General features: G+C 45.8%; 2 protein-coding genes across 3 annotated transcripts in view; one reads left to right on the top strand and one right to left on the bottom strand.

The window, feature by feature from the left end:
• The window catches only part of TKFC (triokinase and FMN cyclase), a 67,654-nt gene extending 53,954 nt beyond the window's left edge, over positions 1 to 13,700 (bottom strand). The window contains exon 1 of one of the 2 annotated variants that reach the window (XM_069740465.1): positions 13,562 to 13,700. The gene's annotated coding sequence lies outside the window, so the exon portion shown is untranslated. The remainder of the gene's footprint in view (positions 1 to 13,561) is intronic. The other variant, XM_069740463.1, reaches the window with a different exon arrangement.
• Positions 13,701 to 13,835: 135 nt separating this feature from the next.
• DDB1 (damage specific DNA binding protein 1) overlaps positions 13,836 to 17,043 on the top strand; it is a 101,009-nt gene continuing 97,801 nt past the window's right edge. The window contains exon 1 of the mRNA XM_069740458.1: positions 13,836 to 14,051. Coding sequence (XP_069596559.1) covers positions 13,991 to 14,051 — 61 coding nt within the window. The 5' untranslated portion in view covers positions 13,836 to 13,990. The remainder of the gene's footprint in view (positions 14,052 to 17,043) is intronic.

Below are 17,043 nucleotides of genomic sequence, written 5' to 3'. Positions count from 1 at the left end.
ACCCCATAGAGAATCTGTGGGATATTGTGAAGAGAAAGTTGAGAGACGCAAGACCCAACACTCTGGATGAGCTTAAGGCCGCTATTGAAGCATCCTGGGCCTCCATAACATCTCAGCAGTGTCACAGGCTGATTACCTCCATGCCACGCCGCATTGAAGCAGTCATTTCTGCCAAAGGATTCCCGACCAAGTATTGAGTGCATAACTGAACATTATTATTTGATGGTTTTTTTGTTTGTTATTAAAAAACACTTTTATTTGATTGGATGGGTGAAATATGCTAATTTATTGAGACAGGTTTTTTGGGTTATCAGGAGTTGTATGCCAAAATCATCAGTATTAAAACAATAAAAGACCTGACAAATTTCAGTTGGTGGATAATGAATCTATAATATATGAAAGTTTAATTGTAATCATTACATTATGGTAAATAATGAAATTTAACACTATATGCTAATTTTTTGAGAAGGACCTGTATGTATCCTGCTCGGCGATAGGTGCGGAACCTATATAGGGACGATAGGACAAACAGGGTGACGTTAGATCTGTCTAGGGGTCTCCACTCCCCACTTCCCTAATGGTTACTTTCCCTTCCATTATCCCTTTGACTGCAATATATTAAGAGGATAAACATTGTTATGGGAAGAGTGCTTCTTTAAGGTAGTGATACACTTTACTAAAATGGGTGAGATCTACCACTCCATAAAGACTTTTACAATTTGAGAAAAAATTAATTTCTGACTTGAGCGCCAGATTACCAGTAAACAACACAAAACAGGTTCCTATAAATGTTGCATTACATTGGGGGAAGAGTTGTAAGGGTTAAATAAGCACTCTGGTTTTAATCCTTTGGACAACAGCCAGTCCTAAGCAGACATCAGACATTATAGTGTCCTTTTTAAGGTACCGTCACATTAAGCGACGCTGCAGCAATATAGACAACGATGCCGATCACTGCAGCGTCGCTGTTTGGTCGCTGGAGACCTGTCACACAGACAGCTGTCCAGCGACCAACGATGCCGAAGTCCCCGGGTAACCAGGGTAAATATCAGGTTACTAAGCGCAGGGCCGCGCTTAGTAACCCGATGTTTACCCTTCTTACCATTGTAAATGTAAAAAAAACCCCACTACATACTTACATTCCTGTCGCGTCCCTCAGCCTCAGCTTCCCTGCTCTGTGTAAGCGCTTGCCGGAAAGCAGAGCGGTGACGTCACCGCTGTGCTTTGCTTTACGGCATCACACACGCCGATTCAGCGATGACAGCGGGTAATCCAGCGACTATAAAATAAAGTCCTGATCATTCTCCAGCGACCAACGATCTCCCAGCAGGGGCCTGATCGTTGGTCGCTGTCACACATAACGATTTCGTTAACGATATCGTTGCTACGTCACAAAAAGCAACGATATCGTTATGTGTGACGGTACCTTTAGTCTCAAGGGAAAGATTATTCCAAAAGGACGAGAGACAAATGAACAATTAGACAAGGAGCTGTTTTTTCTTTGGGATTTATTTTTCTCATTGTATGTGTATTTGCTATTCACTACCCTAGCCCCATGTACAGTATCTCACCAGCAAACAAGATTAAACTCTTCTTCCAGTAAAGTATTAACCCATTAAAGTGGTTGTTTCATGAGATGATCGCTTGGGTCCAGTTCCCAGCACCCCAGGAAAATACCTGATTGTGCCCATTGAAAGCCAAATATTTACAACATTCCTAAATTCTAATATGGTAAATTGCTGATAGAAAATCAAAATAAACACAATTACCAGAGAAATCCTTTAATTTTCAAAGTCAAAACTGAGCCTTACAATCATTGTGTGCCAATGAAAGCCATAAATTAAAATTCCTCGCGGTTGGAAAGTTCAAGACAGAAAAGATTTCCAAAAGCACTTCAAAGCTTCCTATTTTCAGGTGAATGCATGGAAGTGTGGGATGCTTGAAAGACTGGTGGTTGCGGAGACTGTGAAGATGAGAGTTGGCTTGGAAAAAAAACATTTTGTTGGGTATATTGGTAAGATTTCATATTTAAGACACAGCCTAAAAGGAGGCATATTAAACGCTTTAGATGTCTGAATAATGGAGCAGTAGGCACTATGTGTGCTGCCTTATGGCACCTTAAATAACTATATTGTTCAATAGATGCCATCTTTCCCTTAGTGGACTTGTTCCTACAGTTGTTTCCTTAGTAGAGGTGTCCTCTAGTGTTTTCCTTAGTAGAAGTGTTCCTCCAGTCCTTTCCTTAGTAGTTGTGTTCCCACAGTGCTTTTCTTAGTAGACATGTTCCTCCAGTCCATTCCTTAGTAGATGTGTTCCTCCAGTCCTTTGCTTAGTATACGTGTTCCTCCAGTCCTTTGCTTAGTATACGTGTTCCTCCTGTCTTTCCCTTAGTAAACATGTTACTCCAGTCCTTCCCTGAGTATATGTGTTCCTCCAGTCCTTTCCTTAGTAGATGTGTTTCTCCAGTCCTACACTTAGTAGACGTGTTCCTCCAGTCTTTCCTTAGTAGACGTGTTCCTCTAGACCTTCTCTTAGTAGACGTGGTCCTCCAGTTCTTTCCTTAGTATATGTGTTCCTCCAGTCCTTTCCTTAGTAGATGTGTTCCTCCAGTCCTACACTTAGTAGACGTGTTCCTCCAGTCTTTCCTTAGTAGACGTGTTCCTCCAAACCTTCTCTTAGTAGACGTGGTCCTCCAGTTCTTTCCTTATTAGATGTGTTTTTCCAGTAGTTTCCTTACTAGATGTGTTCCTCCAGTCCTTTCCTCACTAGATTTGATCCTCCAGTCCTTTCCTTTTTAGACGTGTTCCTCTAGTCCTTCCCTTAGCAGATGTGTTCCTTCAGTCTTTCCTTAGTAGATGTGTTCCTTCAGACCCTCTCTTAGTAGACATGTAGCTCCAGTCCTTTCCTAACTACATTTGTTCCTCCAGTACTTCCCTTAGCAGATTTGTCCCTCCCATCCCATTAGTAGTCCTATTAGATGGTTGGGTGATCACTTTGAAGTGAAACTGAAAAGTGAAAGTACTACAGAAAAATATTTAGAATTGAGAGTCCTCAGTGGTTGATACCTTTTAATGGCAAACTGAAAAGATGGTAACAAATTGCAAGCTTTCGAGACTACACAGGTCTAAATATTTTTCTATCCACTGGCTAACACGGTACCAAGATATAGTACTACAGAAGGAATTTAATGAGGACTTGCATTAGAGAAAGTGTTGTAGTGATCATGGATTGCTGTCATACTCATGTTTATGGTGGCCATTCAACACTTCTTCCTCAATAGCAAACATCAGTGGTAAGAAGGATGGGGCATGTTGGATTTCAACATGCCAATTCATTAATTCCTTTAGAAAATAACGCTTTTTCACTGTAGTCTATTGGAAAAAACATACAAGTAAGGTCAAATGTGCATGTAAATACCTGATCTGTGAGAAATAGCTATTCGGCCATCAGCTATCTATGTAAAGTGTATTGGTTCATTGAAGGACCTGGAGGTGGGTCCTTGTCTCTCTCTCTCTTTCTCCTCTCCCATCTTATAAACTGCACACAAGGTTACTGAGAGTAGGCTTTCAGTTCAGGGCAGGCAAGCTATAATAATAATAATTTTTATTTATATAGCGTCAACATATTCCGCAGCGCTTTACAAATTATAGAGGGGACTTGTACAGACAATAGACATTACAGCATAACAGAAATCACAGTTCAAAACAGATACCAAGAGGAATGAGGGCCCTGCTCGCAAGCTTACAGACTATGAGGAAAAGGGGAGACACGAGAGGTGGATGGTAACAATTGCTTTAGTTATTCGGACTGGCCATAGTGTAATGTTCGGGTGTTCATGTAAAGCTGCATGAACCAGTTAACTGCCTAAGTATGTAGCAGTACAGACACAGAGGGCTATTAACTGCATAAAGTGTATGAGAACATGTTGCGAGGAACCCGATTGTTTTTTTGAATGAGCCACACGGGGACAGTTAGGTTAATGCATTGAGGCGGTAGGCCAATCTGCACAAATGCGTTTTCAGGGCACGCTTAAAACTGTGGGGATTGGGGATTAATCGTATTAACTTGGGAAGTGCATTCCAAAGAATCGGCGCAGCACGTGTAAAGTCTTGGAGACGGGAGTGGGAGGTTCTGATTATTGAGGATGCTAACCTGAGGTCATTAGCAGAACGGAGGGCACGGGAAGGGTGGTAAACTGAGACCAGAGAGGATATGTAGGGTGGTGCTGAGCCATGCACTACTTTGTGGATGAGGGTAGCAGTTTTGTTGTGGATTCTGGAGTGGATGGGTAGCCAGTGTAATGACTGGCACAAGGTAGAGGCATCGGTGTAACGGTTGTGAGGAATATGATCCTGGCAGCAGCATTCAGGACAGATTGGAGCGGGGAAAGTTTTGTAAGGGGGAGGTCGATTAGTAGAGAGTTACAATAGTCCAGACAAGAATGAATAAGTGAAACAGTAAGAGTTTTTGCAGAGTCGAAAGTAAGAAAAGGGCGAATTCTAGAAATGTATTTGAGGTGCAGATAAGAAGAGCGAGCCAGTGATCGGATGTGGGGGGGTGAATGAAAGCTCTGAATCAAGTATGACCCCAAGGCAGCGGGCATGTTGCTTGGGAGTAATGGTGGAACCGCACACGGAGATGTCAGGCAAAGGTAGGTTAATAGAGGGTGAAAACACGAGGAGTTCAGTTTTTGACAGGTTCAGTTTCAGATAGAGGGAGGACATGATGTTAGAGACAGTGGTAAGACAATCACTGGTGTTTAGTAAAAAGGTCGGTGTGGTATCAGGAGAAGAGGTGTATAATTGGGTATCGTCAGCATAGAGATGGTACTGGAAACCAAATCTACTGATTGTTTGTCCAATAGGAGCAGTATACAAAGAGAAGAGGAGGGGACCTAAGACTGATCCTTGAGGAACCCCAACAGTAAGGGGAAGGTGAGAGGAGGAGGAACCAGCAAAACATACAGTGAAGGATCGGTCAGAGAGATAGGAGGAGAACCAGGAGAGAACGGTGTCCTTGAGGCCGATGGAGCGGAGCATAGTGAGGAGGAGCTGATGATCCACAGTGTCGAATGCTGCAGAGAGATCCAAGAGAATTAGCATGGAGTAGTGACCATTAGATTTAGCTGTTAGTAGGTCATTAGAGACTTTAGTGAGGGCAGTTTCAGTAGAGTGTAAAGATCGGAAACCAGATTGAAGAGAATCGAGAAGAGAGTTATCTGAGAGATAGCGGGTAAGACGGGAGTGGACCAGGCGTTCGAGAAGTTTAGAGATGCGCCGATTCTTTGAAATGCACTACCTAGGTTAATACGATTAATCCCCACAGTTTTAAGCGTGCCCTAAACACTCATTTGTTCAGATTGGCCTACCGCCTCAATGTATTAACCTAACTATCCCTGTGTGGCCCATTCAAAAAAACAAAAAAGAAACATAATCAGGTTCCTCGCAACATGTTCTCATACACTTTATGCAGTTATTAGCCCTCTGTGTCTGTACTGCTACATACTTAGGCAGTTAACTGGTTCATGCAGCTTTACATGAACACCTGAGCCTTACACTATGGCCGGTCCAAACAACGAAAGCAATTGTTACCATCCACCTCTCGTGTCTCCCCTTTTCCTCAGTTTGTAAGCTTGCGAGCAGGGCCCTCATTCCTCTTGGTATCTATTTTGAACTGTGATTTGTGTTATGCTGTAATGTCTATTGTCTGCACAAATCCCCTCTATAATTTGTAATGCGCTGCGGAATATGTTGGCGCTATATAAATAAAATTATTATTTATTATTAAGTTATTTCATGTGATTTACAACATTAATTGAAATCTTATATGTGCTATAAGTGTATTGATGTCAGTTTCAGCCAGACATACAGTATGCATGCATCTAAGGCCTTACATAACTGCAGTCAGGTTTATTCTATGTAAATTATTCAGTTCATACTGACTAATCATATGAATATTAGGGCAGTCTCTACACTTTACCTAGTAAGGAGTATATCTGAAATGATGTGAGATTTATATATATATAGGAATCCATCCTAGACATAGCAATGTACAGGGTGGGCCACATATATGGATACACCTAAATCAAATGGGAATGATTGGTGATATCAACCTCCTGTGTTTGGCACGTTAGTATATGGGGCGGGAAAACTTTTCAAGATGGGTGGTGACAATGGTGGCCATTTTGGATCCAACTTTATTTTTTCCAATGAGAAGAGGGTCATGTGAAACTTATTGAGATTTTCAGAAGAAAAACAATGGTGTGCTTGGTTTTAACGTAACTTTATTCTTTCGTGAGTTATTTACAAGTTTCTCTTTGTTTACAGCCATTAACATATCGCAGAGGTTAACACATGAGGAGCGGACAGAAATTGTGTTGATGTCTGGTGAATGCAGTACCCGGGTCATCGCAGCAGACTTCAATGCAACAGCCTACGCAAGAAAACTGTCACCATTCCCATATTATTTAGGTGTATCCATATAAATGGCCCAGCCAAAAAAGTTTGCCTCATCACTGAACATAATGTTCTGTGAAAACTGTTGCTGCCTGCAACATCCTTCAGCATGACCGGTTTGGCAGTGGGTCAGTAATGGTGTGGGGTGGCATTTCTTTGTAGGGCCGCACAGCCCTCCATGTGCTCGCCAGAGGTAGCCTGACTGCCATTAGGTACCGAGATGAGATCCTCAGACCCCTTGTGAGACCATATGCTGGTGCGGTTGGCCCTGGGTTCCTCCTAATGCAGGACAATGCCAGACCTCATGTGGCTGGAGTGTATCAGCAGTTCCTGCAAGATGAAGGCATTGAAGCTACGGACTGGCCCGAACGTTCCCCTGTTATGATGCGGTGGTCTAGGAGCAACATGGAACGAGCTCTGAAGGACGTGGTAACTGTACTGACCGCAGTCCCTAAGCTCAACACAACACTAGAAGTAGCCGTGGAATGCTCCTAACTCTCCCTAGGCATCTCGTCCCAGCCTAAGAGCTAACTACCCCTAAAGACAGAAGCAGGAAAACTATCTTGCCTCAGAGAAAATCCCCAAAGGATAGATTAGCCCCCCACAAATAATGACTGTGAGTGGAGAGGGAAAAGACATACACAGAATGAAACCAGGATGAGCACAGGAGGCCAGTCTAGCTTGATAGATAGGACAGGATGGAATACTGTGCGGTCAGTATAAAACACTACAAAAATCCACGCAGAGTTTACAAAAAAAGTCTCCACACCTGACTAAAGGTGTGGAGGGCAAATCTGCTTCCCAGAGCTTCCAGCAAGACAGAATTAATTCATACTGATAACGCTGGACAAACATAGAAAGCACTGAACGGATAAGTCCACAATCTGTGAACAGAAAAGCGCAAGCAAAAACTTAGCTTTGCTGAACTGGTCAGCTAACTCCAAGGAGCAGCCATACCACTAGAAACCACAAGAGGGAGCCCAAGAGCGGAATTCACAACATCCCCAGACCTGAATCCCATTGAACATATCTGGGACATCATGTCTTGCACCATCCACCAACGTCACGTTGCACCACAGACTGTCCAGGAGTTGGCGGATGCTTTAGTCCAGGTCTGGGAGAAGATGCCTCAGGAGACCATCCGCCGCTTCATCAGGAGCATGCCCAGGTGGTGTAGGGAGATCATACAGGCACATGGAGGCCACACACAATACTGAGCATCATTTCCTTGTCTTGAGGCATTTCCACTGAAGTTGGATCAGCCTGTAACTTCATTTTCCACTTTGATTTGGATATTAGCTGTGATTTACAGTCATCATTTTTAGGTTTTATTGTTCCCAACACATTCCACTATGCAATGAATAAAGATTTACAACTGGAATATTACATTCAGCGATATATAGGATGTGGGATTTTAGTGTTCCCTTTATTTTTTTGAGAATATATATATATATATATATATATATATATATATATATATATATATATATATATATAAACCAAACAAAAAACGGAAGGCAGCACTCCAATGGATAATGAAGGTGAAAAAAGCTGTGAAGTTTATTTCAGACCCACATCTCGCGACGTTTTGGCTCGCACTGAGCCTTTCTCAAGCAGTGGGTGGTAACAAGTTGTGTCCTTATATACATATACCGTACAATCATTTACATAGTAAATAGCCATATATATGTTTACATATATTGTGATAAGTTTTACATTATACTTAATAAACGCTCCATATGTTACTTTGGTGTATACAAGTGCAATGTGCTAAGGTGCTTAAGACTCTTCTTACTTCCACATTCCCATTGATATTTCTGCTTTTGCGGCATTCTCTCATATATATGTAAAGATTCTTACCCGCTAATATTAATAAAATATAGTGCTTACCCCGCTGGACAGATTGTATCACATGGAGGACTGTATCGCCGCTAAATTCGGCGTTCTCTAGAGTTTACTGCGCATGTCAGAGCCTCCCATATCCACGTGGTGTGGAGCCAGCCAGTGAGATTACAAGCGCTCCTTCCTTCTGCCTGCGCGTGCGCATAGGAGCTATGTCCGCCCCACGCCTCCATCTTAGTTGTGGCAATGCCACCCTCTGTGTTATACAGCGGAGCTCTTTCACAATTGTTCCTCTGCACTTTAAAGTTATTTTTATGTATGTAGATACTCATTGGGTAATTCCTATTAATCACTTTCAGCTAGCAGGACAGCACCTTATTCAGGCTGTCTCCCGCTGCTGATGGGCTTCTACCTTGTCCCGTGACCTTCTCAGATCACACAGTCTCCGTAGTAAGACCCATATAAGTGTACTCTTATTATGCCAAGTATCTCTAATAGAAAGAAACTTCCTTCCAATATACACAGAGTTAAATGCTAATTTCATATTTATTGATTCAAATATAAACAATCTCAACTGGCCAGCAAAACCACATCAAATGAGCATGGGAAAAAATTTTTTTTTAAAAGAATATATATGTAGAAATTAAAGTAAATTGATAACTGTGTCCTCCTCTGTGAACTTCCAATCCGTTTACAGCCGGGCAAGGACCCTTTTCACTGGGAGTGGAGATACATCTAAAAAAATACAAACATAACACTTATTAAAATAGGAGCAGTAGAACAGTCTTCATTCTGCATGATCCATATTAACAACCGGAGTGTATATACAACTAATTCAACTGAGCATTTCCCTTTAAGGAAGGACCATTTAAAAATGGATCTTAAACTCTACATTTAAGCCTTTCGGCTTTAATGTGTCTAACTCATAGATCCAACGGAGTTCCAATTTTTTTAAAAGGCTCATTCTGTCTCCCCCTCTTCTTTGGGCTGGAACTCTATCTATTATTCTGAATTTTAAATCTTTTTCCGTATGATTAAAATCTAAAAAGTGTTTCGACACCGGAAGATCTTGTCTTCGCTTCCTAATTGAGTGACGATGATTGTTTATACGGGTTTTAAATTCGCATGTCGTTTCCCCCACATACCACAATTTGCAGGGACATTCCAATAAATATATGACATGGTCCGAGTTACACGTAAGGTATTCACGAATTGTATATTGTTTGTTCGTAACTGGATGTTTAAAGCTAGATCCCTTAAGCATATGTTTACAATTTATGCATGATAGGCATGGGAAACAGCCATGTTGTTTATTTCCTATAATTGTGGGTTGGACAATATTTTTAAAGGAACCAATATCTGACTTTACCATATGGTCTCCAAGATTTTTATTTCTGCGGTATGAAAAGAGTGGGGGTTCCCTAAATTCCTTGATATTTGGGAGGCATTTGCCCAACATACCCCAATGTTTCCTAATCACCACAAAGTTTCTTTCTATTAGAGATACTGGGCATAATAAGAGTACACTTATATGGGTCTTACTACGGAGACTGTGTGATCTGAGAAGGTCACGGGACAAGGTAGAAGCCCATCAGCAGCGGGAGACAGCCTGAATAAGGTGCTGTCCTGCTAGCTGAAAGTGATTAATAGGAATTACCCAATGAGTATCTACATACATAAAAATAACTTTAAAGTGCGGAGGAACAATTGTGAAAGAGCTCCGCTGTATAACACAGAGGGTGGCATTGCCACAACTAAGATGGAGGCGTGGGGCGGACATAGCTCCTATGCGCACGCGCAGGCAGAAGGAAGGAGCGCTTGTAATCTCACTGGCTGGCTCCACACCACATGGATATGGGAGGCTCTGACATGCGCAGTAAACTCTAGAGAACGCCGAATTTAGCGGCGATACAGTCCTCCATGTGATACAATCTGTCCAGCGGGGTAAGCACTATATTTTATTAATATTAGCGGGTAAGAATCTTTACATATATATGAGAGAATGCCGCAAAAGCAGAAATATCAATGGGAATGTGGAAGTAAGAAGAGTCTTAAGCACCTTAGCACATTGCACTTTTATACACCAAAGTAACATATGGAGCGTTTATTAAGTATAATGTAAAACTTATCACAATATATGTAAACATATATATGGCTATTTACTATGTAAATGATTGTACGGTATATGTATATAAGGACACAACTTGTTACCACCCACTGCTTGAGAAAGGCTCAGTGCGAGCCAAAACGTCGCGAGATGTGGGTCTGAAATAAACTTCACAGCTTTTTTCACCTTCATTATCCATTGGAGTGCTGCCTTCCGTTTTTTGTTTGGTATATTACTTGGATGGACATGAGGATGGTCTTTTCCAGGAGGCCTGGCACCCATTGGTGAGCGTTGTGCTGCACTCATTTTTTTTCCTATCTATCTATCTATATATATATATACACATATATATATATATACACACACACATATATACACACACACCTACCTATACTATGTGCATATTTCAATTCTATCTATTCTACCCTATCCTTTACTGCATGCGGCATCTGCTGGCTTTTAATCTAATATATATATATTATTTGGTTTTAAAACGATTGGTACAGTTGTATTTTACAATGCGATTTTAACATGAGCTTTTACATACAGATAAGTGCTGTATGTAAAACCTCATGGTAAAATTGTATTGCATACGCATGTCATACGGATGTTCCGAGGAAAAAAAATCAAACGGAAATCGCATGACACTCGCATAGCACTTGTCCGTTTTTTCTGTCCAGAAATCGGACCTTTTTTTCTCACAAATGAGTATGAGCCCTAAGAAGGACATATGCTGTTTGATTTTTTTATGGGATAACAAAAGGATAGCACACTGGCCAATGATAGTCAATAGGAATAGTCATACGAACATTTACTTTTTTCGGTCAAACAGAAAAGAAAAAAAAAATTGCAGCATGCACTAACCTCTTCCAAATCATGGATAAGACTCATCTATTCAAGTCTATGGGTGCGTAAAAATAAACCGGATCCCACACAAAACATCCAAGTGGCTTCCGATTTTTACAGATACATGTTATGATCAGGTGACCTTGGAGCAGCATGAAAACTATCACTGGAGTAGATGGTACTATACTGACCGCAAACCCTGATCTTAACACCGCAACTAGAAGTAGCCGTGGGGTGTACCTAACAAATCCTAGACACCTCGTCACAGCCGGAGGACTAAATACCCCTAAAGATGGAAATAGGAATTCTACCTTGCCTCAGAGCAGAACCCCAAAGAATAGGCAGCCCCCCACAAATAATGACTGTGAGTAGTAGAGGAAAAGACACACGCAGGCAGGAAACAGGATTTAGCAAAAGAGGACACACTAGCTAAAATAGGAAAGGATATGACAGGATACTAAGCGGTCAGAATTAAATTCCTTCCAAAAAATATCCACAGCAGAAAATACAAAAACTCCACCATCTAACTAAAGATGTGGAGCGTATATCTGCAGCTCCAGAGAATCCAACAAGACTGAGAAAACACTGACACAGTCTAAGCTGGACAAGAGAAAACAAATGAATAGCACAGAATATAAGCACACAGCATGTGTGCCACAGAAAAAGAAACAGACACTTATCTTTGCTGAATTGGCAGCTAAGCAGGAGAAGCCAGAAAGAGGTCCAATACTTCCCAAGAAACATTGACAACTGACATGGACTAATGAATCCTGCACACCTAAATATCCCAGTCAGAACTGCAATCAGCAGATACACCTGGCCAGGACTGCGACTCAGACAACTGCATTCCCACCTACAACCACTGGAGGGAACCCAAAAGCAGAATTCACAACAGATACACTCCTATTATAAACCGAGGAAACTATTATCTACTTTTTTTTTTTTAATATAGATATATGAAAACTGATTGTACACAGACGTCACATGGACGTAGAAAAAGGACACGGATGAAAATTTGAAAAAAATCAACAACTTTCGGGATGAAACTTGGATGATTTTTCATATGCTTGTTTGCACCCGGACTTAGCCACTTATGGTCACGCAAGTACAATTATCAGTATTTCATAAGTTTTTACATTTTTATTGACAAATACAAAGTTTATGCAAAAAACTCAAAATTCACAATGTTGACCCTTAGTTTTCCAGACTTCTGCCCTGACAGCTGGATATCGGCTTCAGGGCCAAATCCTGGCTGATGACACTCATTCTTATATAATCAGAGAGTTTACCACAAGTTCTGTGTTTTGTTTGTCCACCCGAATTTGGAGGATTGACCACAAGTTCTCAATGGGGCTGAGATCTGGGGAGTTTCACTTTTGCCTTGTGGTGTCTACAGTAAAAATATGGATTATATCACGCTACGTTTACTTCTCTTGTGCTGCGCTGATGGGTGTGACTGCCAATGTCATGCTGATTGACAGCTGACTAACTCCAAAAAGCCGACAGTCAATCATCATGACGTCAGCAGTCACGCCCTGTCAACAGAGGAACCCAGAAGAAGAGCTGCTCTGATGTGGAGCAGCAGAATCGCTGGCAGGAGCGGTAAGTGAGCGTTCTGTGCCGGGTAGAACAGGCAGGTAGGTGATAATAACTAGATAGAAACTTCCTGCCTGTTAGTTTAATTTTGGGCAACCCCTTTAATCATGCCCGGAGCTGTGCGCCACAATTACTGGCCCGTGGGCTGGCACACTAGGCCACACCCATGCCCCACTAACTCCACCCCTTTACAGAAAAGGCGCAGAATGTGTGTAAGGGCTCGCTTTCTGGCACGAGTGCTATCCGCGGATCTGGAGGCACACGAGGCGGGAATGTCTCACCACAGCAGCTTGTGTGAACAGACGGGAGGTCAGATAACATATGATAAAACACGGAAACAAAGGGGCTGCCATTTGTAGGAAAGCGGACCCCAAATGCTCTTGTGCAGCCTTAACAGAGTGGTTCTCCCCCTTCCTGGCTCTGGTGCACGACCCCCACCGCTGGCGACATCACAGATTCAGCCAATCACTGAGCTCTGACTCTGTAGACGGCACGAGCTGCTGGGCTTGGTGACTGGCTGCAGCGGTCATCCGTGCTGTCAATGACGTCACCGCCACACCCTAAACACCTGGACCTGCAGAGAGGGCGAGGCCTGCATTATAGCCTAGGTGTATAGCAGCACTTGGGGTCCACTCTCCTGTAACTCCAGGTGTGCTGCTCAGGTGGGGGAGGCTTCTCTCCAGTCACAGCCATTACAGCCATACACTGCATGTACCTTCCTGCACACAGCAGCCACGTCCAGGCCGGGCTCACATGCAGCCGTGCAGCTGTGGGGTCGCTCTGTCCCTCTGCGCTCTATGACCCTGCAGCGCCGCTCTGGCCCCGAGTCCTCCCAGCTCTATGGTAGACGTTAGTACTCCGCGGCCCCGCTCTCCCACAGGAGCGCAGCTCCCCCGCGCCGGCCGTAGCTCTGTCCCGCCGAATCAACGCGCTGCACTCTGGGCTGTTTGCGCTGTCTTGTCTCCTCTTTTCTGCGTCTAGGAGACTCTCTAGCCAACAACCTGCTCTCTATGGTGTAGCTGCCGCTTTTCCCGTCTCTATCGTCTCCTCTTTCCGGTTCCGGTGGTCGGAGGCCTGTTGCTGTCAGTTTTCGCGCCTGTCGCTACGTGCATTGCAGCGACAGGAGCTCAGCCCCGGAGGCAACATGTCTTACAACTACGTGGTGACTGCGCAGAAGCCCACAGCGGTGAACGCCTGTGTGACAGGTCAGTGCCCGGTGTGCGGCCGGGATCAGAGCTCGGGATATAATGGAGGCAGCAGTGCGGCCGGGATCAGAGCTCGGGATATAATGCAGGCAGCAGTGTGGCCGGGATCAGAGCTCGGGATATAATGCAGGCAGCAGTGCGGCCGGGATCAGAGCTCGGATATAATGGAGGCAGCAGTGTGGCCGGGATCAGAGCTCGGATATAATGCAGGCAGCAGTGCGGCCGGGATCAGAGCTCGGATATAATGGAGGCAGCAGTGTGGCCGGGATCAGAGCTCGGATATAATGCAGGCAGCAGTGCGGCCGGGATCAGAGCTCGGGATATAATGCAGGCAGCAGTGCGGCCGGGATCAGAGCTCGGGATATAATGCAGGCAGCAGTGCGGCCGGGATCAGAGCTCGGATATAATGCAGGCAGCAGTGTGGCCGGGATCAGAGCTCGGATATAATGCAGGCAGCAGTGCGGCCGGGATCAGAGCTCGGATATAATGCAGGCAGCAGTGCGGCCGGGATCAGAGCTCGGATATAATGCAGGCAGCAGTGCGGCCGGGATCAGAGCTCGGATATAATGCAGGCAGCAGTGCGGCCGGGATCAGAGCTCGGATATAATGCAGGCAGCAGTGCGGCCGGGATCAGAGCTCGGGATATAATGCAGGCAGCAGTGCGGTCGGGATCAGAGCTCGGGATATAATGCAGGCAGCAGTGCGGCCGGGATCAGAGCTCGGGATATAATGCAGGCAGCAGTGTGGCCGGGATCAGAGCTCAGGATATAATGCAGGCAGCAGTGCGGTCGGGATCAGAGCTTGGGATATAATGCAGGCAGCAGTGCGGCCGGGATCAGAGCTCGGATATAATGGAGGCAGCAGTGTGGCCGGGATCAGAGCTCGGATATAATGCAGGCAGCAGTGCGGCCGGGATCAGAGCTCGGGATATAATGCAGGCAGCAGTGCGGCCGGGATCAGAGCTCGGATATAATGCAGGCAGCAGTGCGGCCGGGATCAGAGCTCGGGATATAATGCAGGCAGCAGTGCGGTCGGGATCAGAGCTCGGGATATAATGCAGGCAGCAGTGCGGCCGGGATCAGATCTCGGATATAATGCAGGCAGCAGTGTGGCCGGGATCAGAGCTCGGGATATAATGCAGGCAGCAGTGCGGCCGGGATCAGAGCTCGGGATATAATGCAGGCAGCAGTGCGGCCGGGATCAGATCTCGGATATAATGCAGGCAGCAGTGTGGCAGGGATCAGAGCTCGGGATATAATGCAGGCAGCAGTGTGGCCGGGATCAGAGCTCGGGATATAATGGAGGCAGCAGTGCGGCCGGGATCAGAGCTCGGGATATAATGCAGGCAGCAGTGCGGCCGGGATCAGAGCTCGGGATATAATGCAGGCAGCAGTGTGGCAGGGATCAGAGCTCGGGATATAATGCAGGCAGCAGTGCGGCCGGGATCAGAGCTCGGGATATAATGCAGGCAGCAGTGTGGCCGGGATCAGAGCTCGGGATATAATGCAGGCAGCAGTGCGGCCGGGATCAGAGCTCGGGATATAATGCAGGCAGCAGTGTGGCAGGGATCAGAGCTCGGGATATAATGCAGGCAGCAGTGCGGCCGGGATCAGAGCTCGGGATATAATGCAGGCAGCAGTGTGGCCGGGATCAGAGCTCGGGATATAATGCAGGCAGCAGTGCGGCCGGGATCAGAGCTCAGGATATAATGCAGGCAGCAGTGTGGCCGGGATCAGAGCTCGGGATATAATGCAGGCAGCAGTGTGGCCGGGATCAGAGCTCGGGATATAATGCAGGCAGCAGTGTGGCCGGGATCAGAGCTCGGGATATAATGCAGGCAGCAGTGCGGCCGGGATCAGAGCTCGGGATATAATGCAGGCAGCAGTGTGGCCGGGATCAGAGCTCGGGATATAATGCAGGCAGCAGTGCGGCCGGGATCAGAGCTCGGGATATAATGCAGGCAGCAGTGCGGCCGGGATCAGAGCTCAGGATATAATGCAGGCAGCAGTGCGGTCGGGATCAGAGCTCGGGATATAATGCAGGCAGCAGTGCGGTCGGGATCAGAGCTCGGGATATAATGCAGGCAGCAGTGCGGCCGGGATCAGAGCTCGGGATATAATGCAGGCAGCAGTGCGGTCGGGATCAGAGCTTGGGATATAATGCAGGCAGCAGTGCGGTCGGGATCAGAGCTCGGGATATAATGCAGGCAGCAGTGCGGCCGGGATCAGAGCTCGGGATATAATGCAGGCAGCAGTGCGGCCGGGATCAGAGCTCGGGATATAATGGAGGCAGCAGTGCGGCCGGGATCAGAGCTCGGGATATAATGCAGGCAGCAGTGCGGTCGGGATCAGAGCTCGGGATATAATGCAGGCAGCAGTGCGGTCGGGATCAGAGCTTGGGATATAATGCAGGCAGCAGTGCGGCCGGGATCAGAGCTCAGGATATAATGCAGGCAGCAGTGCGGCCGGGATCAGAGCTCGGGATATAATGCAGGCAGCAGTGCGGCCGGGATCAGAGCTCGGGATATAATGCAGGCAGCAGTGCGGCCGGGATCAGAGCTCGGGATATAATGCAGGCAGCAGTGCGGCCGGGATCAGAGCTCGGGATATAATGCAGGCAGCAGTGCGGCCGGGATCAGAGCTCGGGATATAATGCAGGCAGCAGTGCGGCCGGGATCAGAGCTCGGGATATAATGCAGGCAGCAGTGCGGCCGGGATCAGAGCTCGGGATATAATGCAGGCAGCAGTGCGGCCGGGATCAGAGCTCGGATATAATGCAGGCAGCAGTGCGGCCGGGATCAGAGCTCGGATATATGCAGGCAGCAGTGCGGCCGGGATCAGAGCTCGGGATATAATGCAGGCAGCAGTGCGGCCGGGATCAGAGCTCGGGATATAATGCAGGCAGCAGTGCGGCCGGGATCAGAGCTCGGGATATAATGCAGGCAGCAGTGTGGCCGGGATCAGAGCTCGGATATAATGCAGGCAGCAGTGTG

This window comes from Ranitomeya imitator, chromosome 9, assembly GCF_032444005.1.
Source record: "Ranitomeya imitator isolate aRanImi1 chromosome 9, aRanImi1.pri, whole genome shotgun sequence".
NCBI classification, from domain to species: domain Eukaryota; kingdom Metazoa; phylum Chordata; class Amphibia; order Anura; family Dendrobatidae; genus Ranitomeya; species Ranitomeya imitator.
This window is presented reverse-complemented; position numbering and strand designations above follow the sequence as displayed.